Genomic DNA, 24,571 nt, shown 5'->3' with positions numbered 1-24,571 from the left:
TCGTGTAGCTAGGAATGACTCCTTCGCGTCGCGTTTGTAATATCTGTTTCCTGCTCGTTGGCCCAGTTAAGCAGTCTAGAGATTCGCTGCCGGCCCTTCATAACGCGGTATGCAGGTTCACTGGCGCTCCTGCCTCAACGGTATGCATCCTCACTGACAACGGTATTCAATAACGGTATTCATACCGGTATACGACCTTGCTTGTCTATTTCTAACACTACGGACATATTCAGGTTTCACCTCCCAACGAGTCAAAGAATGATCATCACCCGAGTACTGGCAGCAACAGGCTTATCGCGACTTCCTCGTCATCCCGACCGAACATTGACACCGTATTGCCATCGCGACTTATATTGAATGCCGTCGCCGTCGCGTCTTCCCTCAACTAACGGTATAAATCGGTATACAACCTTGTTCCCATCGCATCCTAATACGGTATACCGGCTCAATCCTGTCTTTTCTTGAATCAGATACAGACACACCGTCACCTGGGCACTGGCAACACTACAACTTTCGACCATTTCCCATCGGATCCTACTTGTCTTCCGTCGCGTTATTTCTCAGCACCGTCGCAAACCTCTGGTGCCTGGTGGTCTTAGTCCATCCGACCACTTCGCAGTAACGTGCTCACCGCGACTTCCAACCCTTTCCGTCTGAACACCGACGTCAACATTCTCATCACGAGTTCCTCTATTCCGTGGCCTATCTCCTCGTATGTTGCTCCTGTCCACTCTGAACGCTAGCAATCTTGCCTTCGTCGCGACTGCCTCACCCTTTGTTCCTCTTTCGTCTCAGTACTGGCGCCAACGTCTTCGTCTTCGTCTTCGTCGCACCTGCCTCTCGTCTCGTTGTCCTTCCGTCTGAAGGTTGGACGAACCCCGTCACAATCCGTCCCTCTCCCCTTCCCTGGTCTGTCTTTCGCTGGTTCTTCGAGATCCGATCGGTCTTGCCAACTGCCTGGAGATTATCGAACATTTCACGGCAGGAGCGAATCGACCCGAGGACACCGTCGCCTGGCACCCCAGCTTCTTCGAGCAACTCTCCCAGCTTCGACCATTCTGATATTCGAAGAATCGGACTTGGGGTCGTCGCTGCTGGAACTTGGCACCTGAGAGGTGTTGCGAAAACGGTTCTCGTGAGCATCATCCCATGTTAAGTATCCAATTTCTTCTTATTCTCATCCGAGAAACAGTTGCCTCGCCTCATCTGGGTGAGATATTGTTCCTGCCTCATCTCATCACGGCAGCGTATTGCCGGTTTTGCACCAGACTTGACCCTTACCGTTCCTGCTTGTTACACTCGGCACGTGCAAATCGTCGCTTCCTTTTAATAACAGACAGATGTGCAATCTTGCCACCTTTGCATGGCTGTGATTCCATTAATCCACCAGCAATACTCAAGTTCGTAGTCGGAATTGGACTAATAAGCTTAATACTATACAGACAACTACCCCGGATTCTCCGTGCCCAATACGCCCAATCGGGAAGGACACTCCCCGCTTTTATTCGTTATACAACTTTGTCGTCAACCCCCTATTCGACCAACCAGACGGAGCCTTGCCCAACCTTAATTCCCCAAAACCAATAGACTCTCCACTCGAGGACACACCAGGTAATCCATCCATAGGTACTTCAACATGTGTATCATTGAGTACGTCGGCTACTCGTGTGGCCACAGCTCCGTGCCGGTCCTGCGCCTGTGTCCGATGACCACCCACGCGCCCAGCAACCCGGTCTGCAAGGACCCGAGCCACCGGCCCACCATGGTCGCCGACATGTGTCCGGCCTGCAGCCGCGTCATGCACTCGAGGTGGGTGGATATCGTCATGTTCGAACACCAGTGGATGCATGAGAGAGGCACCTGTGGCTGTCCGACCAAGTTCCCGTCGCTCTTGCACCCCCGCACCATCGGCGCCGACCCCGGTGAAGAAGCCGCTCGGTACGCGGGCCAGACGACGCTGCGGGGGATCTCGGGCCAGATCGGCGAGGCCATCAGTAGCAAGTTCGGTTACAGTGATGGTGGTACCTCGGCCACGAGCCATGACGACAACGTAGCCTCTGCCTCTGCCAATACGACTCCTACCAAGAGCTCCTCGCTTACAGCCAATCAAAGCACCTATCACGGCACAGATTCTGCAGCTCGTCGGTATAGCACAAATTCCACCACAACCACCACCACTGCTATTGTAGGTCAGCCCCCTGTGAGAGACTCCTCGCAGCACGGAAGAGACAGGGGCCAGGGCAAGAAGAAAGCTCACAAGTCCATCAAGCAGAAGCAGAAGCAGAGGCAGAGGCAGAATCAGAAGGGAAAGGGAAAAGGCAAAGGCAAAGTCTGGAACGGAAAGCAGCAGAATCCCCATAAGAATAACTCCGAGTTTGGCCGCCACGCCATGATGGCCACGCATCATGACACAACGACATCAAGCCTCCTCCCGCCCCTCTCCACCCTAACCAGCGAAGACGAAATCGTCGAGACGTTCCACTTGCCATCATTGGAGGCGGAGGCGGAACCGGCGACGACCAAGGAAGAGTTCAGCTTCGGAAGCCTCGGCTCATCACAGAAGCAGGGACGGGGGCAGCAGGTCAACGTGCGCCTCGCGAGCCAGTTCGCGGCCGAGTGGATCCCGGACCACGCCGAGCGGCACCGGACCGGAGCCTGCAGCTGCCATGTGCGCTTCGAACGGTACCAGCCCTACGACGTGACGGAGGCCGAGTACTACTTTGGGCGCAGCGACTCGCAGGAATCCAGCATCAGCTACTTGGACCAAATGGCCTCGGGTGTGGAGGCCCTCGGATTCGACGAGCAGCGGGGCCGCGGCAACTCCTCCTACTCCGGTGGTAGTTTCACCGCCATCAGCCCGTCTATTGCCGCCGTTCCAGAAGTCCAGGCCAAAGAAGGGGTGTTCTTCCCCTTTGCGTCTCCCTCGCCGGAAATGACAATGAGCGGCGGCGGCGATACCGGCTACGGCACCATGGCTTTCAACAGCCCTGAACTCGCAACTCTGAACGCAGCAGCACCAGCAGTCTACGACGACACCGCCGGCTTTGCTACGGCACATCAGCTTGGCCCCGACCCCAGCGACCACGGCGACATGCACCTCGGCGACGCTTCTTATACCGCAGCCCAGGACGACTACAACAGCCCTTACGCCGACAACTACCCCTTCACCCCGGCCCAGTCCCAGCCCCCCGCCCGCATCGCCCATCTCAACCCCAACCCCGCACTCCGTCCCCCCTCCTACCCGCCCGAGCAGACCCTCCGCCCCATGGACATCGTCCACTGGCGCGTCATCGAGGCCTCGCCCGACCCGTCCCGCGCCTGGGCCGCGGCGCGGAACCGGCCCGAGGACTTCGGCTTCCGCAGCGTCGACGAGGCCGCCCGCGTCCTGGCCCAAACGCCCCAGCACGTCCCCATCCGGTCCCGTCCCGCCGCCCCCGTCGCCGCGGCCGAGCACCTGCCCAACACCCTCTACTACCAGCACTTTGACGCCGACGACCCCTCGACCTACCCCATCGTCGCTTTTCCCCTCGGCGCCGGCCCCGAGGGCGGCCCCGAGTACTGCCACTCGCCGCGCTGGGATAGCTGCGACCTCGCCCGCCCCCGGCTCCGCAGGTCTCGCTCCGTCGATGGTCGGTCTTGAGTTCGATTTCACTCAGTCCAAAATCCAATCAACCACCCCTGAACTGCTGCCAGAAGTGCCACAATTAGTCATGCCATACGGAAAACCAGGAAATCTCAGGTCAGAATTCAAACAACCGCATATTAATTTCAGGGGCTAACGCTGTTGGCAGAAAATTTCGTCAAAAAAAAGGAACAACTCTGAAGGATCTTTGTACTATATACGGGGCGGAAAGACGCCTCTATGCCAATGCCATGGATTCTCCTATGGCCTATGGTACACATGCGGGTGGTTTGCTCCGCAACTTTCCCCTTCGTCATGACTCGCATCGCGAGTCTCAGCTTTCGCTGTACTTGTCATCTCCCCGCTCTCTACCGATCAACCTCGCCTGTGAGTGGTGTTAGCATGATATTTCCGTCTTGTTTGGGTGATTTGAGTACTTACCGAACACCAGATCCATCGTTCCGATCACGGCAACAGCGTCGGCCAAGAGATGGCCTCTTGAGATGTGATCAAAACCACCCAGATGGGCGAAACCAGGCGCGCGAATGTGGCAGCGGTAAGGACGCTCGCTTCCGTCACTCACGACGTAGACGCCCATCTCACCCTTCGGGGCCTCAATTGCGGAGTAAGTCTCACCCGGTGGCACGGAGTAACCCTTGGTGTAGAGCAAGAAGTGGTGAATGAGAGCCTCCATGTTCTCCTTCATGGCGGCACGAGGTGGCGGCGAGACCTTGTAGTCCTCGACTCGGACGGGACCGGCAGGCATCTTGTTCAGGCACTGATGAATGATTCGCAGGGACTGGCGGAATTCCTCCATACGGCACAGGTATCGGTCGTAGCAGTCGCCGTTGACGCCCACGGGGACATCGAACTCGACTTGGTCGTACGCATCGTAGGGCTGGCTCTTGCGGATATCCCAAGGGACACCAGAGCCGCGCAGCATGACACCGGTGAAGGAAAGGTTCAGAGCCTCGGCGGCGGTAACAACACCAACACCCTGCAGACGGTTGATCCAGATTCGGTTGTCTGTCAACATCTCCTCGGTCTCGTCGATTCGGTCACCGAACTGGGTGGCCCATTGGTAGATGTCGTCCAGGAGACCCACGGGGATATCCTGGTGGACACCACCGGGTCGGACGTAGGCGGCGTGGAGGCGAGCTCCCGAGACACGCTCGTAGAATTCCTGGAGGGAAGGGTGGTGATCAGCGCGATGGTCTCCTAGTGACTGCATTTCTTGGCACATATTGCGGCTGCGTTTTTTTTTTCTTTCATCATAATTCTCCTTCACGTCCATAGCAAATGCAACATCGATTTCTCCTTACCATAAGCTTCTCTCGCTCCTCGAAACCCCACAAGAAGGGCGTCAGAGCACCAACATCCATGGCGTGGGAGAGGACGGACATGAGGTGGTTCAGGATGCGGGTGATTTCGCCAAAGAGGGTGCGGATGAACTTGGCTCGCTCGGGGATCTCGACGTTGAGCAGCTTCTCGACAGCCAGCGAGAAGCACTGTTCGTTGGTCATCATGGAGACGTAGTCGAGGCGGTCGAAGTAGGGCAGGGCCTGCAGGTAGGTCTTGTACTCGATCAACTTCTCGGTACCGCGGTGCAGCAGGCCGACGTGGGGGTCGGCTCGGACGATCTCCTCTCCGCTCAGCTCGAGAATCAGGCGCAAGACACCGTGGGCGGCGGGATGCTGGGGACCGAAGTTGACGGTGTAGTGGCGGATCTTGCGCTCCTCGACGGTGCCCTCGGCGGACTTTTCGTAGGTGCGGCCATCGGGGCCCTCGATGTGCTTGACGCCGAAGGGGTCGGCGAAGTCGTTGCTGACGGGCTGGATGGTGGTGCGGTCGGTGGAGGCCTCGCTGGCGCGGCGGAAGACGGAGTGGGAGAAGGGTCGTACCGAAGAGACCGACATCGACTTGGAGGGCATTGCGAGCTGCAGGCGCCTCGCGCCGCAACTGGCGATCCTGCGAAATGCCGCCATTTGCGATGGTTGAATGGCAATTGGCCTTTGATGTCTGGGGGGGGAATGCTCGCTCGCTCTCTCTCTCACGGTGGCGTCAATTGGTTGAAGTTCTACCGGCTAACCAGCTGTTGTGCTCGTCATGGAGCTCGGCGAGCGGTTTTTCCGGGATTGGCCAATCAGCGCGCCAGCATTTCAATTCATACCCACCTCCCCGGGCCAGTGGGGCATTGAATACCTGTAAGGACCTCAGGTAAGCAGGTAGGTACCTGAATAAAGGTACTTAACCTCTGGCGGGCTGAGTATTCGCTGCTCTTACCCGGGGTGGTCTAATATATTCACGACAGGCTGCTATCTATGACTGATCCCCTTTTCTTTTCAAGGTTCACAGGTTCTTGGGACTCCCATGTTTCAGCTCTACTTTCCATCCTTTGCTGTCATCCCGGTCCACTCCATACCTCCTTATATAGGTAAGGTAGGAGGTATTCACCTCGTCAGTCCCGGTAAGACTAAGATGCAATAATCATGGGCTTTTGGCCGGCTCCTGCCAAGGCTCAGGTGAACTTACTGCACAGCACTGCCTGCTTCCTAGCGAACAAAGCCACTCTCGTATCTCATTTCCGAAGGTAGCACCCTGAAGATAAAACTGCAGTGCTTCTCAGTTTCCAGCATTACCTAGTACTGGTATCATACTTACTCAGTTTCCCTACCTAAGTCCTTTTGAAGATTGCATACGGGACTAAACACACACGCAAACCCATTTCTCGCGGTTGGTATTATACGTTTGGTCAACGTCCATCCTTCTTGAGACTCTACCTACCTACTTGAGCACTCTACATATACACAACGACAGGATGGGCCTCAGGACCGCACTCAAGAAGAAACTAGCTCACAGCAGTGAGCGCCGAGACTCGGACACGGCAGTGGATGAGGACACTATAAGCAATGAAAGCAACGGCACTCCAGAGCACTCCCCGAAACGATTATCAGCAGCATCATCGTCTGGGTCATTGTCACCACCTGCGGTAGTCCCTGCCATCGCCTTATCAGACGAGAGCTTGGCAGAACCCGTGATAACAGGGAAGCGCAAGCCGTCTGGCACCTCTCAGTCAAGCAATGAAACAACAAACAGGCCCCGGCAAAACAGCGACGTGACGGGCAAGCGGAAACCCCAAGACACCGCCGCCTTGGTAGCTTCGCGGCCGCGCGCCAATAGCTACCAGACTCCGACCGGAAAGGGGGAGGGCGAGCCCGGTCCGGCGGATTATCTTTACTTCGGGCCCAAAGAGGAAGGGGCGTCGTTTCCGCACCGCGATGGTTCTACAGCAGCCGGCTATGCGACGAACAGGAACCGCGCGCGCCATACATCGTCTTTAAGCCGTGGTGGCCATGCTGCACAACCAAGCCGCACTGATGATAGCGGTTTTCTCAACACGGGTGTGGCCGGTGCACGGCAACAGATGGGCTACCAGAATCTGACATATGGTGGGTCGTTACAGTACGACTATTCTGGGACACAGGCACCATACTGATAGGAAGGAAGTGTGGGGGGGGTGCCGTCCAGCAATATGTCGGGGAGAATAGCAACATCCCATATATCCTAATAACAAGTGAGAGAGTCCCCATCAAAGAATCAGTCAATCCAATGCAAACAGCGGTTTGGCAGCAAGGATGCTCTATAGTTCATGAGAGCGTTGTGTTGTTTCATTGAATTTTCAGAGGCTTATCAGGATGCTTTATAGGACGCTCCTTTCCAGCGCACCCTGCTCAACTTCTTTTGCCCTGCATGCTTTCAGCCAAATGCCAACGCTGGTATCCAAGTCGTAGCTACGGGAAAATAACCGCTTTTTTCTTCTAAATGGTATCTCTACAACAGCCCGCTCATGTGAAACGAAGGAAGAACTTGAATGACAGCGCGGGGAAAGCCGGGTCTGTCACTGCAATCTCCTGCTTCTCCTCCAGACCTAGGCCCTCCCGTAATGTCTTCTCGAGGTTTGGCCGTGTCTTCTCCTCCAAACTCTGAGGGAATCGCATATAGAGTGTTTTGCTATCAGTTCGGATAGACGGCTTCTTAAGCTGCGCACTCGCATTGGTGGCTAACGAATCGACCAGTTCCTGTAGAGTCCACCTTGGATCGACCTCCAGGGGCTTCGACAAGGACCCGCACACTGCACAGTCCTCCTTCTTTTCGTACTTGAAGGTATTCGTGTAGATGGCTTCATCGCCGTGGTACGACATGTAATTGTCCTCGAATCCCAGCGCGGGCGCGGCCGAGGTGGCGATCTTGAGTGCCTCGTTGCAGCAGCTCGCTGCAATGATGGCGTTGGTTGATGCAATAGCAGGAATGATGTTCTTCACCACGCCTTGTGTTAGCGAGTAAGTGACACCGGGGATCTTGAATTCCTCAGCTCGGGAAAGGGCCTTCTGGTATAGCCACGTGATGTGCTCTGGGTCGTCCTTGTCGAGACTAGGGAATGGCTTTTCTTGCTCCCATGCAATGATGTGGGCCCACTCGATGCAGTGCTCAGGCTGTCGCGGGATTGTCGCGAGGGTGCAGAGAGGAACGGCAGCTCGGGGCGCGTACAGATCCAGCTGGCACTCTATGCAGGGGGGTCATGGTAGGAAATACCACACGAGTCTGCCCCTTGAAGCCTTCGGTGCCGCCGTCGATCATGGGTTTCAGCGAGTCCGGGTTGTCTTCGTCTACCATGTTGACCAACGTCGCATTCATCCAGCGTCGCGCCTCGACGCTGTCCAGGCCGCATACGACCATCTGGAACTGCATGTAGAAGTCGTCGTCGAAATCTTGAATCCGGCAGTTGTGCGGTGTAATCTTGACTCCCTGGACCCTTCGCTCGACGAAGGCAGCAGCGACCTCGGCCTTGGACTTTCCGACATCCGACTTTCGAAACAAGAATTGGCGGTTCAGGTTGGAGATATCGATTGTGTCTACCGGCGGGAGAAAACAAAGCATTAGTATACCACATTCAGGCGCGCAAGCGAGAACGACTTACCCATGTCAATCACGTGTATGTTCTTGAAGCCGGACAGGGCCAGGTTCTTGAGGATTTCGCAGCCCAGACCTCCAGCTCCGATCACGAGAATGGTAGATTTGCCCAGGGTATCCAGCATCTCCGGAGTTACATCTTCGTCGTCAGTGGGTGGGTTGAATGGACCCTTGGTCTTCCGAATGTGGTTGAGATACTGCCATCGCGCGGTACCATCTTCGGGGCTGGCTGCCATCTTGGCGGAGTGGCGGAATGGCGGATGAGGAGTTCCGTCGGTTGGTGAGGACAAAGGGCAGGTGGGATGGTGCTTTGGAGCTTCAAGCAAGCTTCTAGGCGTCGTTACTGCTGCTGGGAGGTAACGTCAGAAGCGAGGGCTATCAACGATAAGGATGTTGGGGGATGGTGAGAGTTGAAGTGGGATGGATGGGTGGGGTAATTGAGCAGCTCCAGGCGGCTCTAGCTGCCTAATCAATTGAGTTACAGGGGGGCAGCTCTGTACCTCAGGTACCTAAACGGATCATTAGGTAATATCTGCAGCAGCAGGTCAAGACTCAGTTCAGGAACGTTATGTACGCCTTCAAATTACAACATTGAGAAAGGCGGTTCCCAGAACAAAGTCTCCGAGACCTGGAACTCTGAAGAGACCAGACCATCTTTTATAGTTTGCTGTCGATATCGGAGCAACGTATGAGCCAGGCTGCTGCAGCAGCAGCAAACCATGGTAACTGGTGAGCATGGAGGAACTTCTCACTCCCATCAGCCAGACTTACCGGTCTTCCAACCAAGCTGGCGGTGATCTCATCAGTCTTGCAAATACCACCAAAGCTCCGACCGAGCCCCCGTCAGGTTTCCAAGGCTCCAGTCCCGAGGAAGCATTGGAGGCTTTGAAAGGCCAGCCTGGATACAATGATCTCCTACAAATCCTCAAATGGCTGCGAGATGGGACAAGAGGCACGCACCCTTTTGACATCCGAAAACCTAACCCACAGAGTGCTCAGGTCGTCCACGTCCTGGTGACTGAGATCGTGCCCAATTACTGGACGTTGCTGAAGGAATCTTCTTCAAGTCAGAAGAAGTCTCAGCCTGCCGATTTACTCCTTGCCGGTCTACAGAGCATCGGCGGTCTCAATGCAGCCCTGACTTATATCCGAGCTCTTTTGCTGGAGGCCAGGAAGGACCCCAAGGGTCTCAAACATTCACCGGCAACCCCCAACCTGGTTTCTGCATTGGATCTTGTAGCTTGCATATTGAAGCACAACACCCACATTCAGAGCATATGGCATGCAGTGAGCTCCACCGAAGATAATGCGGGCAAGGTCCGAGCCTTGGGCCAGGACTTCGTCTCATCGATCGCCGGGGGAAAGGTCGTCTCGTTGGCTGCTGAAGCTGAGGACGTATTGCATCAAGCAAGCCTGCTTGAGGAGCCGAGCTGGATTGCGAATTCAAAGCTGTACGCCGAGTGGTTAGGGAATAATCTGGTAGATTGGGCTCGATCCAACCCATCGTCAAGCGATCTGAAGATATGTGCAGGTCTTACGGGCCGCGGCTTGAAGCTAGGGCACTCCGGTCAGTCTCGTGCTGTTGTAGCAATGGTTCCCTGGACTGACGGAGATAATAGATTTGATGACCAAAATCCTCTTTACTGGCCTTGTACTGAATGATGAAGGGCAACCGACGTTTGCGAAGCTGCTCGACCTACTACCTTCTGCCGATCAACGAAAAGTGATGCTCATAATACTCAAGCTGTTGTCGAGCGAGTATCTCTCTTCTGTCGACACAGATGAAGCGATAGAGGACTATCCGGCCGTATGGGCCGCTGCGTCTGCTCTTCAGGCCGTTGTTGGAACTAGCAGTGTACGGAAAGCACAGCTCAGTACATGGCTGACAGGCGCTACCGGGGCTGGTCTCGGCGAAACCTGCGGCATCAGGCGAGCAGCACTGGCTGCTCTCGCCGAAGACAAGGAGGCCATGTTCTCGGTTCTTGAAAGCACTCTTGGGCTCCTTGGCGACCAGCTCTACATCAAGCACTCCCCAATGTTGCAACAAGAAGGTCAGTTTGTCCTCCTCCATGTTGTCGGGCCCATACTTACACCTTGGACACAGCACATGCCCAGGTTCTTCTGCTCAGTGCAGGCTACGTGCACCGAAAATCGCCCATCAAGCTGAATGTCTTACTTCGCTCAAGCAATTTCCTGAACACTATCTCGAATAGGATAGGCGCCTCGCAAGAGAGGGCGAAGTTCTTGGGCATGGTTGTTGGAGAAGCACTCTCTGGGCTTATACACAATGAGGACAAGAGACTCAACTTCCACATGGATACGACCGACTCGGGAGAAGGGAAGTGGTATAAGTCACTCGTCGGTGTTGCGGACAAGGTTGGCCCAATCAGCCCCTTAAAGTCGCAAGAAAAGCCGAAGGAGAAGCAAGCAGCTCCGAAACCAGTAAAGGAGACACCCAGACCAGCACCGAAACCCGCACGGTCTATGCCACAGTCGGGCTTCATCATCGAGGAAATCGAAGATGAAGACGAGGCAGCTGAGGAGGAAGATGATGATCTAGTGGCATATGCCAAACCTGATTCAGACGAAGAGGACGAGGATGACGATCCTACTCTAATCAACCGCAACAAACCAAAGGCACCAGTGTATATCAGGGATCTCATCACATATCTACGAGACACCGAGAATTATGACCGGCAAAAGCTTGCTCTCACCACAGCACCGGTGCTCATCCGGCGTAAAGCCAACCATGGCACGGAAGTCAGCGCCCACGCGGAAGAATTAGCAACCCTTCTCGTTGGCCTCGAAGACAAGTACGAGCTGGACGACTTCCACACGCTTCGAACCCAGGGCATGATGGCCATCCTTGTTGCACAACCACAAAAGATGGCGCGATGGTTCGCCAAGACCTTCTTCGACGGCGACTATTCGCTCTCCCAGCGAGCTTCGGTGCTCATTGTCCTGGGTATCAGTGGTCGAGAACTCGCCGGCTTCGAGACGTCTGATTATTCCGATGTAGCTTCCTTTCCGTCCAAGAAACTCCCTGCTAAAGTCGAGAGGCATTACGAGCCATCCGCTTCAGGAAACCGGTACATAGCCGGTTCAACGAGCCTCAAACCTCTACCCCCTAACGCCCTAGACAGCATCTCGCAGAGCCTCTCGCAAGCCTTCCTTGCTCCCCTGGCCGCTGAAGCCGCCGATGCCGCGACAGGACCTGACGTCCTAAAACTATCCTCCTTCACATCCCGGCTCCAGCAGCAACAATCACCCTCCTCAGCCGGGCCCGTCTCTATCTCACGCACCAAACCCCGCGGCGTCCGCGCCATCCCCAACACCACAGCGAACCTCCTCGCGACCTCGTTCTTCTTCCCACTGACCTCGCGCTTCCAAGCCGCGCTGCACTCCGCCTCGGCGACGAAGCGCGGCATCCTCTTCGAGTCCTCGCTCCTGACCCTGTACCTCAAGACCCTGGCCCTGCTCCTGCACGCCGCGGGCCCCAGCACCCTCGCGCTGCCGCAGATGACGGCCGAGTTCTGGGACCTGCTGCTGGGCGTCCGCACGCACTGCGTCGGCGAGGTTGGTGTCTCGGGCGCCGTGCTGTTCGGCCTCATGGCCCTGCTCGACGTCAACGAGAACGACTCGCGCGGGCTCTGCCAGCGCCACGGCCACGAGGTCGTCGAGAGCGTCGAGTGGGTCAGCGGCGTCTTCGACCGCACCCGCGGCGGCGACCAGGGCGGCAACGGCGAGGAGAACCAGGTCAAGATGATGGCGGCCGGCGTGCTGATCCGGTTGCGCGAGATGGTCGAGAAGTACCGCGCGTTATTGATGGGCGATATGATTGGATTTTCGTAAGGTTTGGGTGGTAGATGGTATGTGATTTACAGACCGAATTCTTTACTCGTGGTGGAAATAGTTACATGTAACATAGCGGTGGTGTCCTGCTAGAAACTGGCAACTCACGACGAAACCTGGGCACCAGTGCATTGTTACCATAACGCTTCGTATTAGAAAGAGAGATCCGTGATCGATTGCTATTCGTCTCATTATTCATTGGAACGCATTCTCTACGTTCTGAGCAACAGGTCTTGTCAAGTCATATTATGCATTTGCAAGTTCCAAGTTCCATTTCTGCATCATTTCCTCCTCCTCCACTTTCACATCATCCTCATTCCAGGGTATTGCTCTCTTGTTCCAAAACGCCATTTCCGCCAGACAGCCGCTGTCCAGAGCGTCTTGGTTCCATTCCTCCGACCTGGTTCCCAATCAGGGTCAGGTGCTCGCTCAGGCTGCCAATCAGACGCCTCATCTCGTCCGTGACATCGCCCGCCGTCGCCCGGGCCTCCATGACGCTCGCGGACGGTGGGGCGACGTACGACGGCATCTGGACGTCCATAAAGGCCGAGGGCGGGCCCCCGCCACCATTGCTGTGGCTCACGCTCATGTTTTCGTCGCGGTTGATGGTGCTCCCCTGCATCATGTACTCGGACTCACTGTCGTTGACGTACGTCTGGCTGCCGTCCGAGGGCATATGGCCGTTGTGCTGCAGGCGGACCGTCTGATCGCCGGTGCTGATTGAGGCCAGGTCGGGCACGTCGGACGCAAGCTTGGCCGCAACCGTGGCATACTCCGAGTCGTCTGAGACGTAGATGGAAGGCTCCCGGGTGCCCATCGACATAGGCGCATAGACCGAAGTGTGCCGTTCCAGTTCGAAAGGGTTAGCCAAGCCACCCATATCCGATCCAGCCATAGAGGGGGCATCGGAGTTGGCGGTCGAGGGGCGGGTTAGTTCGGGCATGCCATTGTCAACCAATCCTTCGTCCAGGTCGATGAGACTAGATACGGACATCCGGTCGTTGGTGGAGCGGGGGACCTGCAACTCGTATCCTTGGGAGGGAAGACCAGCCGGCTCGGTCGATTGATGCAGTAGCGGTGGGCGTGTGACCATCTCATCGTCAAAATCATCGTTGAAGGAGAAATGAGATACCTCGGGGTTAGCAGAAGCCGGAGGGATACTCGTGGGCCACTGCCACGCTTGCGTATGTCTTGCAGTATTGGTCTGTTCCGGATCGCTGAGAGGAGCTCGGTCGTACTGCGAATCATCGTTGCTCGCTCCCGAGAACGACCAACTGTGGTCCATAGACTGCCGAGGTCCGTTACGCGGTACTGGGCCAGCCTTAATGGTGTCCATGTCCATGAAACTGGAGAGGTCAGCTCCCCCTAGAGAGGCATCCAGGTCGATCAATGATTCCCGCAACGTAGCATGCAGGGAATCATCTCGAAGAGGCAGATCGGATACTGGAACTGGAGGAAGGGGCGGCGGCGGCGGCGGCATTGGACCATGGCCGTAGTATGCTTGAGAGTTCTCAACATAGTTCGAAATCGTGTTTGGGTCAAAGACTTTCTCCAAGGGTGCTTTCATAGCCGCCAAGGCTTGAGGTGGAGGTCTACGCCGGCCGCCTTTAGCCTTGCCTGGTGTCATGCCCTCGTCCGGATAGATGGGAAAGTCAATCTGTGAACCATACACGTCCCTGACCGCCTCAAAATCTGTCAAGCCGTCGGAGTTGTCGTGAATCTGTTCATCGAAAGCCAGCGTGGTGCTGAAATTCCACTCATCTGGTGCCATGGACGTGGAGGCAAGATCCGAAGGACCCTGAGCGCCGATGTTGGGGTTGAACAACGACTTACGGCTACCACCTCGTTCCTCCCAGAGCTTGTAGGCCTTCACCAACGCGGCGAGAGACGAAGTAGGGTATCTCGAGCTGGTGTCCCGTATATAAGGGTGGTCCTGTACCTGCTGGACCGTGGGGCGTTGCGCTGGTGACTCCTCTAGACAGAACGCCACCAGACTCTTGAGCTCCGGTGAGTACTGGTCGCCTTCAAGACGAGGGATGTGTTCTCGCAAGAATCCGCCAAATTGGGTCAAGCCCACGTTTGCCCCAACGTTGGGGGTAAGCCAGAAGCAATTTCGAATACCATGGAACCAAAAGCCCAGATGTCGACCTCAGTTCCATACTGCGCATTCGGGTCGAAGAGCTCGGGCGCCATCCAGTGTGGCGTCCCAATGAATGTTGAGCGCTTGTCAAATTTCGTCTCCATCATGCCGGCGACTCCAAAGTCGCAAAGCTGGACGCCGCCATCCTCCATGACTAGCACGTTTGCGCATTTGATGTCTCTGTGGATGATTCCTTGACGATGAACCCAGAAAATAGCAACAGCAACCTCTCGCAAGATCGGAATGATCCATTTCTCCTGCAGCCCTCCCGGGGCGGTCGGCTTCATCAGAGTAGCAACACTTCCGCCTGCGCAATATTCGGTGACCATCCACATCGCATGGCCCACTGGCAATGCCTCCAGGACACAGTTGATGTTCTGAGCACCCCCTTCGCTCAGAAGCTGCAGGGCATTCACCTCCTTGAGAAATTCACTGTACGTGTCAGCAAGTTTGGGGTTCACCGTGTCGCTCTCGTCGACGTTGATGATCTTGACGGCTACCAGTTTGCCGTCATTCTTGCTGGCAGCCTTGTAGACGCGACCAAAGCTGCCTTTGCCGATCAACTCCATTAAGTCGTAGGAGGGGACTGGCTTTCCTTCCTTAGCACAGTCTTCCTCCACCATCTCTTGCATCTTTCGAGCATCGTCAGTCGCTTTTTGCCTCGCCGCCGTCGGCTCGAAGCGGACGCTGAGGTGGGACATTTTCTGTGGGATGTATCAGTACGATGGCCATGTTACGGCATGGAGGATAGACACAGCGTTGCTTCCACTCGTCGCATGGCCACTAGATCCTAGCAGACGCTCGAGTTGCAGTGGAAACGCATGAGAAGATGATGTAGAGCGCCCGGTAAGTGCAGATCAGGTATAGCGGAGGAACGCAATATTAATAGAAGAATGCAGAACACAGAAACAGGCATAACGAGGAATAGCCATGCATCAGGAGTGCCACGAACGGAAGATGGACTTACTGCTCCGGGAACCACTGCTCTATCTTCTTGAACTCCTGCGTGTGAACTGCGATTGCTCTGGGATGTGTTGGTAAGTAAGGGTCTCCTCCCTGTCTCAAGTGGCCATAAAGAGCTTGTTCAACTGCTGTAGCCCTCTCCCTTTCGGTTGCGTGAGCTGGGAGATATGGGACGTTCGGCACTGGAGGGATGTCCATTGGGTCTAGAGTGCCACGGGGCAGAAGGGGTCCTCGCTGGAGGAAAGAGTGTACGAAAAGACGAAAGGGGCGAGTTGAGGGTTCAGAGCCAACGTGCCGTCCCAACTCGGAAACGGGCAGATTGGACGGTTCAGAAGTTGGATCAGGGTTGCAATGCGTGAGATGAGCCAGCCGTTCATCTCATGAGTGCGCTCTTGGGTGTTGAGAAAACAAGCTGGAGGGCCGGGGTGGAAACAAGATGGAAGACCAGGATGATTGTGCGCATCGCATCATGCGTACTAACAATCAGGCTAGGGGCGGTACGCAGAAAATGAGGGAGTCACCCGAATCAAGCTGTGCAAGATGCAAAGCCGGGGGGGTATTGGGTACAGAGGTGTGGAAAGGGTGCGATGCAGTGAGTGCGTCGTGTATCGTGGTCAGGGCTGTTGTTGTTTTGGCACTTGACCAGGACCGAGGGGTATAAGAGGATGGATGGCACAATGAAATGCCAGCTAAAGCCCGCCATACTCACTCACCGAGCTTTGCCAACAGGATCGCCGACCAGGCAATTGATTCAATTCCCCACGACCTGGATTATTATATACGACGGCCGGGGCCTTGGACCGCCGAGGGGGCTCAACAGAGCTCGTCGACGGCGCTTGCACTTGGGCCCAAGACGGAGGCTGCAGACCAGATCAATAAGGAGTCAAAAGTAGAGGGAGAGAGAGATGAATGAAACTGGGACAGTCCAGCTAAGTATATGAGAATGCCGAATGGGCGAAAGGGGTATCACGAAATCAGAGAAGGCGAATTGGAAATGGCATGCTGGCTTTGCAGCTGGTGGTGTGGTGGCGACGAGGACCGAGATATATTGAGAGTTGTTGTTCTGGAGTCCATTCCAGTCCGGGCTCCAGTCTCGAACGAGGTTCAGGTTCGGGTCTGTCTAGTCTGGCTCCTTTGGCTCCCTTGGCTCCTTTTGGCTCCTTTGGGTCTTGGAAGGTCGAAACATGTCAGGATGTGGCTCGTGAATGTTTCATGACGCTAAATATAACGCTAGCGTCGGCGCTAGTCCCTTGGTGGCCTCGCTAACGTCCGCTTGCAACGTCTATCTCGACCTTCCGCCAATGACTAAGCATCCATTCTATCAGTCTACCTACCCAGCTGACAAAGAAAACGTATACTCGATTGCCATACAAAAAAGCGTTTGTTGGCTTTGAGCCTTTCGTGATGCGATGTGATGCGATGTGATGTGATCGTGATTATGTGCTAAAGTGCTGTGCTATGATATGCTACCTGTTACATGAGACTGCTCCGGCCCCCAATTTCCATACTACCCTGCCCGTCGCGCATCTCGCCGCTGCGACCAACAACAAATTCGTGGTAGATGCGCTCGAGCCTGTTACGCTCCTGACTGCTGATGCTGGCCCGTGTGCCCTCGAGCGCCTTCACGATATGTTTCCAGCTTATCACTACTTCGCCGGCGCCGGTCGCTGACCCTTTTTCATCACGTTGCTGCCCGGTCCCGTTAGCCATGCTGCCACCTCCCTTTTGCACTTGCTTTGCTTGTCTCCGCGAATGCTTGATTTCCTGCAGCTTCGCAGCAATTGCCGCATTTTCAGCTAGCGCCGACGACCTGTTGTAGCCTTGCGCAGAGCGCGCCTTTTCCTCGGCTAGAGCCTGCTCTTCTCCATATCGGAACTGGATAAAGCTTTTTGCTCGCACGCCTGCATCATTGGTTTTGGTCGCTGCAGACTGTCGGGATTTTCCTGACGGCTGGGCTTCCATATCACCAAGCACATCATGAATCGCCTCCAATTGTGCGTTGCTGACCAACGCCTGCAAGTCGGCGCCACTGAACCCCTCTGTGCGACGGCCCAGCTCTTGAAGCGCTTCCCCGGACTGCAGAATCTCGTCGGATAGTTTGACCTTGGACCCAAGAGCACGCAGAATGTCGATACGGTCTTCAAGGTCAGGGAAGTCGCAGATAAGGCTCTTGTCCAACCGTCCAGGTCGGAGAAGCGCTGGGTCGATCAGATCCGGTCTCGATGTTGCAGCAAGTACATAGACACCGCTCAGCCCTTCGGCCCCGTCCATCTGAGTGAGCAATTGGTTTACCACGCGATCAGTAACACCAGTAGAATCATGTCCTCGCTTGGGGGCAATCGAGTCGAACTCGTCGAAAAATAGCACGCAAGGTTTTGCAGCGCTGGCCCGCTCAAACAAGTCACGAACGCTCTTCTCAGATGCGCCGATATACTTGTTCAAAATCTCAGGACCCTTGACGCTGATGAAGTTTAGGCCGCATTCTCCGGCCACGGCGGACGCGAGAAGCGTTTTTCCGCAGCCAGGAAACCCGTACAGCAAAAGACCTGATCGCAGACGGAGTGGGCACTGTGCAAAGATCGGGGCGTATTTCGTAGGGTATTGCAACGTCTCTAGCAGAACCCGGCGCGTCTCTCTCAACCCGCCAATCGAGGCAAAAGTTGTAGTTGATGTCTGCAAAGTGACGTTACGAAGAGAGGCCGGAGTGAAGCCTTTGAGTGCATTGTCGAAGTCGACGCGACCGAGCTGTATGATGTCGAGCGATTTGCTTCCGGCCTCTTCGCTCGCCGATCGGATTAGAGCTTCGTTGCGGGCTCGTGACACTAAAAGAAGCAAGTCCCCAGGCATGTAACCATCGGTCTCTCCTGCCACGTCTAGAAAGTCGAGTTCGGAGTCCAGGAGGAACCCGTCGCTTGTAGTTTGGGCTGTCGAAAAGCCCCTATTTGGTTGGCTGGCCCCATCCATCCAGTCACTAGCCTCCTCGTCGACGGCACTTCCATCGGCGGTCGTTGGCCGACTATGGTCTGCATTCTGGCCATTCGTTGTACCGGGAGATACAGTCTGCTGGTGTACTATCGTCTCCATGATCCTTCTCCTGGCGTCCTTGTCAGGCGCTTTGAGGTCCACGATTTCGCGGACTACGTGCCCACCAACTATGACCTTGTTGAGCGAGTCTTTTCCTTGCGCTGTGGCTAGCAACACAACACCACTTCCCCGCGTGCAGTATTGTTGCACCATAGAGCAAATCGTTTCACTAATTTGCCGGCTCCGGCCATTATCGTTGCCAACCTGTAGCTCGGTTTCTACAGGGCAAAGCTTGTCCAAGTCGTCAAGAATGACCAAGGCTTTGCCCCCGAGCCTTGCGCCCCAACTCGCCGTCATGAATACCCGGTTCAGCTTCTCTTTGATTGAGATTACCCTGCTCTCATCGGTGACCAACGTACGACAGGAAAAGTATGTAGTGTGAAACAGGTAGTCGTGACGGAAAGTTTTTGCTAAAGACTGCGCAACGGCAGTCTTACCAGCCCCCAATGCTCCGCTCAATAGCACTGAAGACATATGAGACACGTGGGCTTTGAGATCAGCTAGAACGGCATCGATGCCCACCAGCACGGAACCAGGAGCAGGTGTACCAAAGTCGTGCTCCCCGTTCTCCAGGAAAGTTGGGAGGGGAACCGGCGCTTGTATATCAAGAGGGAGTGCTTTTTCCCGGCCCAGGTGCCAACTGATGGATTCCTTCCCTGTAGTGGCCGATGGGAGCGGATCGAATCTGACAATCCCGCCTTCCCATCCGCTGGGGAATTCAACACCGTCATGGGTGCCTAGCACCATGCCATCCGTCAAAGGCCCTTGCAGAATGCCATCACTTCCGCCATACATATGGGTAATCCTCTTGGCAGCTTCCTCCTTCTCTGCTTTCGATTCCCCGCCAAATCGGAACCCTTCAAGTACTTTAGAGCTGGGTCCGAGAAACGGGTATATCTTCAGCTGCTGTACGGTATTCTTTGCGACTGGCTGAGGGGATACTTCTATTTTGACCACCCCACCAACAAGCCCAGCACAGCCAAGACTTGCGCAGAGAGAAGCTGACAATGCAGTGCTCTGGCTGTCTGGAGGGTCGTCCCACGGCCGCAAGGTAGCAACTACCCGTGATGAAGCTTTTGTTGCCTCGGCATTTTCTGCTGCCTCTTTCTGTTGCTTCTTGGGATCGATAGGGGGCAGCAACCCAGCTGGCCTGATGAGGTTGACAAGAACGTAGTTGACTCCGCGGAAGTCTTTCGTTTGGAGGAGATCTCTATCAACCCACACGCTCAAATCTTGCGGCGCAGCGTCCTCGTCGAACCATTCGTGGCAGAGGCTGCGGTCGATGCCACGCAGAAATAACGTTGGCCTCTTTTCTTCACGCGCGCTGCGTCTTCGCACCGTACTGGCTGAGCTTTTGGCACTTCTTCTCGAGGTACCGCTCACACTTCTGCTCTCGCGGCTACTCTTGGAGGGCTTTGATCGGGTCTTTGGCGCAACAATGACCTCGGCGTCAGGGGCGATCTTGACAAAGGGGACGTCGGCAGCCGGCGCGGGTTCCAGCGACAAGATTTTGATGTTGGCAGTAGACGTTGGCGACAGGTGCAGGGTCAAGGGATGAGGCGTGGCGGTCTGGCCCTGACCAGGCGTATAAGTCGGGTTCGGCAACGCTCGGATTTGGGACAGTAGGTTTAGCTCGAGGAAGTTGGCGTGCAATTCGATAATCTCCCAGTCTTCGGGTGTGAGAGGTTCAATATTGACGGTATGTGCTAAAGGCGGATCCACGTGGATGATGGCCATGACCTTTTGGCCGTCCGTAATCCCTAGAGTCAAGGCAAGGGTAGCATCGATTTCGACGGCAGCAACCTCTTGGTCGCGACCACTACCCCGCGAACTAGAGATGCCATCGCGAGAGACCAGAGGCGCAAACCTGCGCTTGCTGGGCATCCCAGTCCATCCTACAAATATGGACTGCTGGCCCGTTGCGCCGTTGGTCGCTTGGCTGGATGCATTGGAAGGCCGGTAGCTCAGCTCGACGACGACGTTCTGGGCGGGCGTGTTTACATTCACGAGTAGGGATACAAGCGATGAAGGAAGGTTGACCAAGCAATTCTTTAGATGGACGAGGGCGATTTCGGCAGCAGTCGACTGCGCGTTCTTGCGCTGTGAAGGAGCCATGTCTGGCAGGAAGGATAGACCAGTCCACGAAGCATCCGAGGCGTCGCTTTATGGGTTGGCAGCCGGAAGCAGGTTCATTACCTTCTTCATGTTCGGTAGGGATTCCAGTCGGCGCAGCAGCTCAGCTCGCGCCCCTGCAGTGCAGGCCCCGGGAGTCTTCAGATGCAGATGCCGGGGGGCCGAGGCAACTAGCCAGCAGTTGCTAGGGCAGCTTCAGTGGCCCCCCAACCGCCCCCAGCAGTACCCAACCGCTCGGTGTAGGTACCTGAGGTAGTGCCGGAGTGGGTTGGTGGGCAGATGCAGCACCGCCACCAATTAAAAACCGTGTGGCTAGGGATCGCAGGCCGGTTCCTGGCGCGGGTCCGCAGCGCGTCTAACACGCGTTCTCCATGTCCAATTGATTTTGTCGCGAGCCCCCTGCCCGACTGTCACCGTCTTTGAAGCCCCGGTGATTGCCAGCCTCCCCCCCGTACCGCCTCTGTGTCGCGCATATCAATACCACCCCACGACGACGCGCGCAGACGACGACGACTCTGCCAAACTTCACATTCCCACGGCCGACTGCGAATTGCCTTTTCCCAAAAGAGCTTTTTGGCAGCAACAATGGCGCTCCTCCAGTACCGCAAAGTCGTCGACTACAATGCGCAGCAAGCTGCCTTCGAGGATTTCCTGGAGAAGTACAAGACCTCGCCGCAAGACAGCATCACCCATGCAATTGGCCAGATCAGCATCGACGAGGACGACTTGAGCGACGAGTATGACTTCATGGACGAGGATGACGATGCCGCACAACACGACCGGAGGAGAAAGAAGGCTGCCCAACGCCAGCAGCCAAAACACAAATACGTCGAGATGATGCAGCAGCTTGCAGACCGTACCATAGACGAAGTGCTCATAGACTTGGACGATGTTGCCTCGGTGAGCATTCAGTCTTATTTGCGCCACTGTCGCCCGAAATCTGACTTTTTACGTAGTACGAGGAGGCCAACGACGAGAACCTGAAATTGGTCGAATCAATCGAGGCCAACACCAAACATTATGTCGAAATTCTGTCCAGGGCAATCGACAAGAAGATGCCCGCCCCCACATCAGGCACCACCTTCAAGGATGATGTCCTCGATGTCCTCATGGAGCGAAGACAGGGCCGGAACCAGGAACTCGCCCAGATGGCTGAGGCCTCGACCGACCCGGAACTTTTAGCCAGGACTTTCCCGGCTCAACTCACCCGGCGTTATACGCTCATCTTCAAGCCCAGAACCTCGACTGCGGACAAGCCCGTCAAGGCTCTGGCAGTGCGCCAAGTGCGCGGCGAGCACCTAGGTCACCTCATCACAGTTCGTGGCATTTCCACCCGAGTGTCCGATGTCAAGCCCATTGTACAGGTCGGCGCATACTCCTGTGACCGATGTGGTTGCGAGATCTTCCAACCGATCAACGACAAGACTTACGCCCCGCTTACCAGCTGTCCTTCAGAGGAGTGTACCAAGAACCAGGCCAAGGGCCAGCTCTTCCAGTCTACTCGTGCTTCCAAGTTCCTCCCCTTCCAGGAGGTCAAGATTCAGGAGATGGCAGAGCAGGTGCCTATCGGTCAAATCCCGCGAACACTTACTGTCATGTGCTACGGCAGCACCGTCAGGAAAATTAACCCGGGTGACGTTGTTGACATCACGGGCATCTTCCTGCCCACCCCTTATACTGGTTTCCAGGCCATGAAGGCTGGCTTGTTGACCGACACATACGTTGAAGCACACCACATTGTGCAGCACAAGAAGGCCTACGACGAAATGATCATTGACGATCGCTTGCTGCGTCGCATCACCAAATTCAGCCAGTCTGGCGCCGTGTATGATATGCTTGCCAAGTCGATCGCCCCTGAGATTTTCGGCCATCTGGACGTGAAGAAGGCACTGCTTCTCCTGCTCGTTGGCGGTGTCACCAAAGAGGTTGGTGATGGCATGCGTATCCGTGGTGATATCAATATCTGCCTTATGGGTGACCCTGGTGTGGCCAAATCTCAGCTTCTGAAGTACATCTCCAAGGTCGCGCCCCGTGGTGTCTACACGTCCGGCCGTGGTTCCAGTGGTGTCGGTCTCACAGCAGCTGTGATGCGTGATCCTGTCACGGATGAAATGGTGCTTGAAGGCGGTGCCCTGGTTCTTGCCGACAACGGTATCTGCTGTATTGATGAGTTTGATAAAATGGACGACAACGATAGGACTGCCATTCACGAAGTGATGGAACAGCAGACAATCTCCATCTCCAAGGCCGGCATTTCAACTACGCTGAATGCACGAACCTCCATCCTGGCGGCTGCTAACCCGATCTACGGTCGCTACAACCCTCGCATCTCGCCCGTTGAGAACATCAACCTGCCGGCTGCTCTGCTTTCGCGTTTCGATGTCCTCTTCCTTCTCCTTGATACCCCTACCCGTGATAGCGATGCCCAGCTTGCCAAGCACGTTACATATGTCCATATGCATAGCAAGCATCCCGACTTGTACGCCAGCAATGGCGATGCTGATGGCAACGGCGAGGCTGCCAATGTGGTCTTCACGCCGCACGAGGTCCGGGCCTACGTCGCGCAAGCCCGTACCTACCGCCCCACGGTCCCCGAGAGCGTCACCGAGTACCTCACCAAGACGTACGTGCGCCTCCGAAAGGCGCAGAAGGCGGCTGAGGCCAAGGGCCAGAACTGGGCTCACACCACACCCCGTACCCTGCTCGGTGTTGTGCGTCTTGCCCAGGCGCTGGCACGCCTGCGGTTCGCCAGCGTCGTCAGCCAGGACGACGTCGACGAAGCGCTGCGTCTCGTCGAGGCCAGTAAGGAGAGTTTGGCCGCGCACGAGGGCCCCCGCCGCCGCGGCCGTGACGCCAACACGCGCATCATGGAGGAGGTCAAGAGGCTGCTGGATACCGGCGCTTGCCGCCCCGACGACGAGGATTATGATGAGGAAGACGGCTCGATCGAGCTGAGTCTTCGCAAGGTCCGCGAGCGCGTGTTGGCCAAGGGTTTCACGGAAGACCAGTGGCTCACTGCTTTGGATGAGTACACAAGTCTCGATGTACGTTCTATCCCGACGATTGTTTCCCCGAGGCGATTTATACTAATCTCGATCAATAGGTATGGCAAACTGCTGGCAACGGTACACGTCTCCTTTTCATCAACACTGGAAATGGCGACGAAGAAATGGAGTAGATTAAGGAAATCAGGGGGTTGTAGAGAAACGAGCAGTGCAAACCAGCGAGTGTGGTTTGTCGATGTTTTCATGGCGTTTGCGGGTCTGGGAACAACAACCAATGTCGAGATGAGATTCTGCGTAGATCGAGGAGCACGTTCATACCGAGTTGAAAATGACGAACTGAAAGATCTTAATGAGAAACAGCACATAAATACCCGAACCTTTCTCCTGACAAACTGGTTTCCCCGAGTGCAATACGTCTACAGTTATGGGCCGCCTAGATGTGCCAACTGATGCTCGAACCGCGTCTAATGTGCAGGGTATTGATACGATCAGGCCTTGATGCTACTTGGTCGAAAGTGTTGGCTTGTTTCTATACCAACCCTGGAACCCTGGATGCTTTTGATTTACTGTTGTGGTGTAACGCAAGACAGTCTCAGATTAGGTGCAACAATAAGTACGGCATGTGAGCGTATGAAACAAGCTATTGCACAACGTAATAAATTTGTCTTCTTCTCTGTTCACTTACACTTTCCCTATTTACTGGCCTCATGTGTTTGAATGGCTCCGACATTCTCAACAGTCAAGACCAAAATTCAACTCGTCGGAGTCAAGATTACTGTATTTGCGCCTACTACTTGTCAT

At 55.5% G+C, this 24,571-nt stretch overlaps 8 protein-coding genes across 8 annotated transcripts; 4 read left to right on the top strand and 4 right to left on the bottom strand.

Moving 5' to 3' along the window:
- Positions 1 to 1,636: 1,636 nt before the first annotated feature.
- PG986_007063 (uncharacterized protein) lies at positions 1,637 to 3,640 on the top strand (the record flags this gene model as incomplete). Its single annotated transcript, XM_066843285.1, has 1 exon — positions 1,637 to 3,640. One exon carries the CDS (start codon positions 1,637 to 1,639, stop codon positions 3,638 to 3,640), a length of 2,004 nt encoding a protein of 667 aa, XP_066699397.1.
- A 379-nt stretch (positions 3,641 to 4,019) lies between these two features.
- Positions 4,020 to 5,607, bottom strand: PG986_007062 (NADH-ubiquinone oxidoreductase 49 kDa subunit; the record flags this gene model as incomplete). The annotated part of the gene is made up of 2 exons (XM_066843284.1): positions 4,020 to 4,847; positions 4,945 to 5,607. 2 exons carry the CDS (start codon positions 5,605 to 5,607, stop codon positions 4,020 to 4,022), a joined length of 1,491 nt encoding a protein of 496 aa, XP_066699396.1.
- An 833-nt stretch (positions 5,608 to 6,440) lies between these two features.
- PG986_007061 (uncharacterized protein) lies at positions 6,441 to 7,118 on the top strand (the record flags this gene model as incomplete). Its single annotated transcript, XM_066843283.1, has 1 exon — positions 6,441 to 7,118. One exon carries the CDS (start codon positions 6,441 to 6,443, stop codon positions 7,116 to 7,118), a length of 678 nt encoding a protein of 225 aa, XP_066699395.1.
- A 349-nt stretch (positions 7,119 to 7,467) lies between these two features.
- PG986_007060 (uncharacterized protein) lies at positions 7,468 to 8,829 on the bottom strand (the record flags this gene model as incomplete). Its single annotated transcript, XM_066843282.1, has 3 exons — positions 7,468 to 8,186; positions 8,221 to 8,535; positions 8,601 to 8,829. The coding sequence occupies 3 exons, from the start codon at positions 8,827 to 8,829 to the stop codon at positions 7,468 to 7,470; spliced, it is 1,263 nt and encodes a 420-aa protein (XP_066699394.1).
- A 499-nt stretch (positions 8,830 to 9,328) lies between these two features.
- Positions 9,329 to 12,445, top strand: PG986_007059 (uncharacterized protein; the record flags this gene model as incomplete). The annotated part of the gene is made up of 3 exons (XM_066843281.1): positions 9,329 to 10,160; positions 10,213 to 10,644; positions 10,698 to 12,445. The coding sequence occupies 3 exons, from the start codon at positions 9,329 to 9,331 to the stop codon at positions 12,443 to 12,445; spliced, it is 3,012 nt and encodes a 1,003-aa protein (XP_066699393.1).
- A 313-nt stretch (positions 12,446 to 12,758) lies between these two features.
- PG986_007058 (uncharacterized protein) lies at positions 12,759 to 15,286 on the bottom strand (the record flags this gene model as incomplete). Its single annotated transcript, XM_066843280.1, has 2 exons — positions 12,759 to 14,459; positions 14,567 to 15,286. The coding sequence occupies 2 exons, from the start codon at positions 15,284 to 15,286 to the stop codon at positions 12,759 to 12,761; spliced, it is 2,421 nt and encodes an 806-aa protein (XP_066699392.1).
- Positions 15,287 to 17,021: 1,735 nt separating this feature from the next.
- PG986_007057 (peroxisome biosynthesis protein) lies at positions 17,022 to 20,747 on the bottom strand (the record flags this gene model as incomplete). The annotated part of the gene is made up of 1 exon (XM_066843279.1): positions 17,022 to 20,747. The coding sequence occupies one exon, from the start codon at positions 20,745 to 20,747 to the stop codon at positions 17,022 to 17,024; it is 3,726 nt and encodes a 1,241-aa protein (XP_066699391.1).
- Positions 20,748 to 21,350: 603 nt separating this feature from the next.
- PG986_007056 (DNA replication licensing factor MCM7) lies at positions 21,351 to 23,943 on the top strand (the record flags this gene model as incomplete). Its single annotated transcript, XM_066843278.1, has 3 exons — positions 21,351 to 21,665; positions 21,722 to 23,809; positions 23,869 to 23,943. The coding sequence occupies 3 exons, from the start codon at positions 21,351 to 21,353 to the stop codon at positions 23,941 to 23,943; spliced, it is 2,478 nt and encodes an 825-aa protein (XP_066699390.1).
- Positions 23,944 to 24,571: the final 628 nt, after the last annotated feature.

The sequence above is a fragment of the Apiospora aurea genome, assembly GCF_038362705.1.
Source record: "Apiospora aurea strain CBS 24483 chromosome Unknown utg000005l_segment0_segment0, whole genome shotgun sequence".
Taxonomy (NCBI): domain Eukaryota; kingdom Fungi; phylum Ascomycota; class Sordariomycetes; order Amphisphaeriales; family Apiosporaceae; genus Apiospora; species Apiospora aurea.
This window is presented reverse-complemented; position numbering and strand designations above follow the sequence as displayed.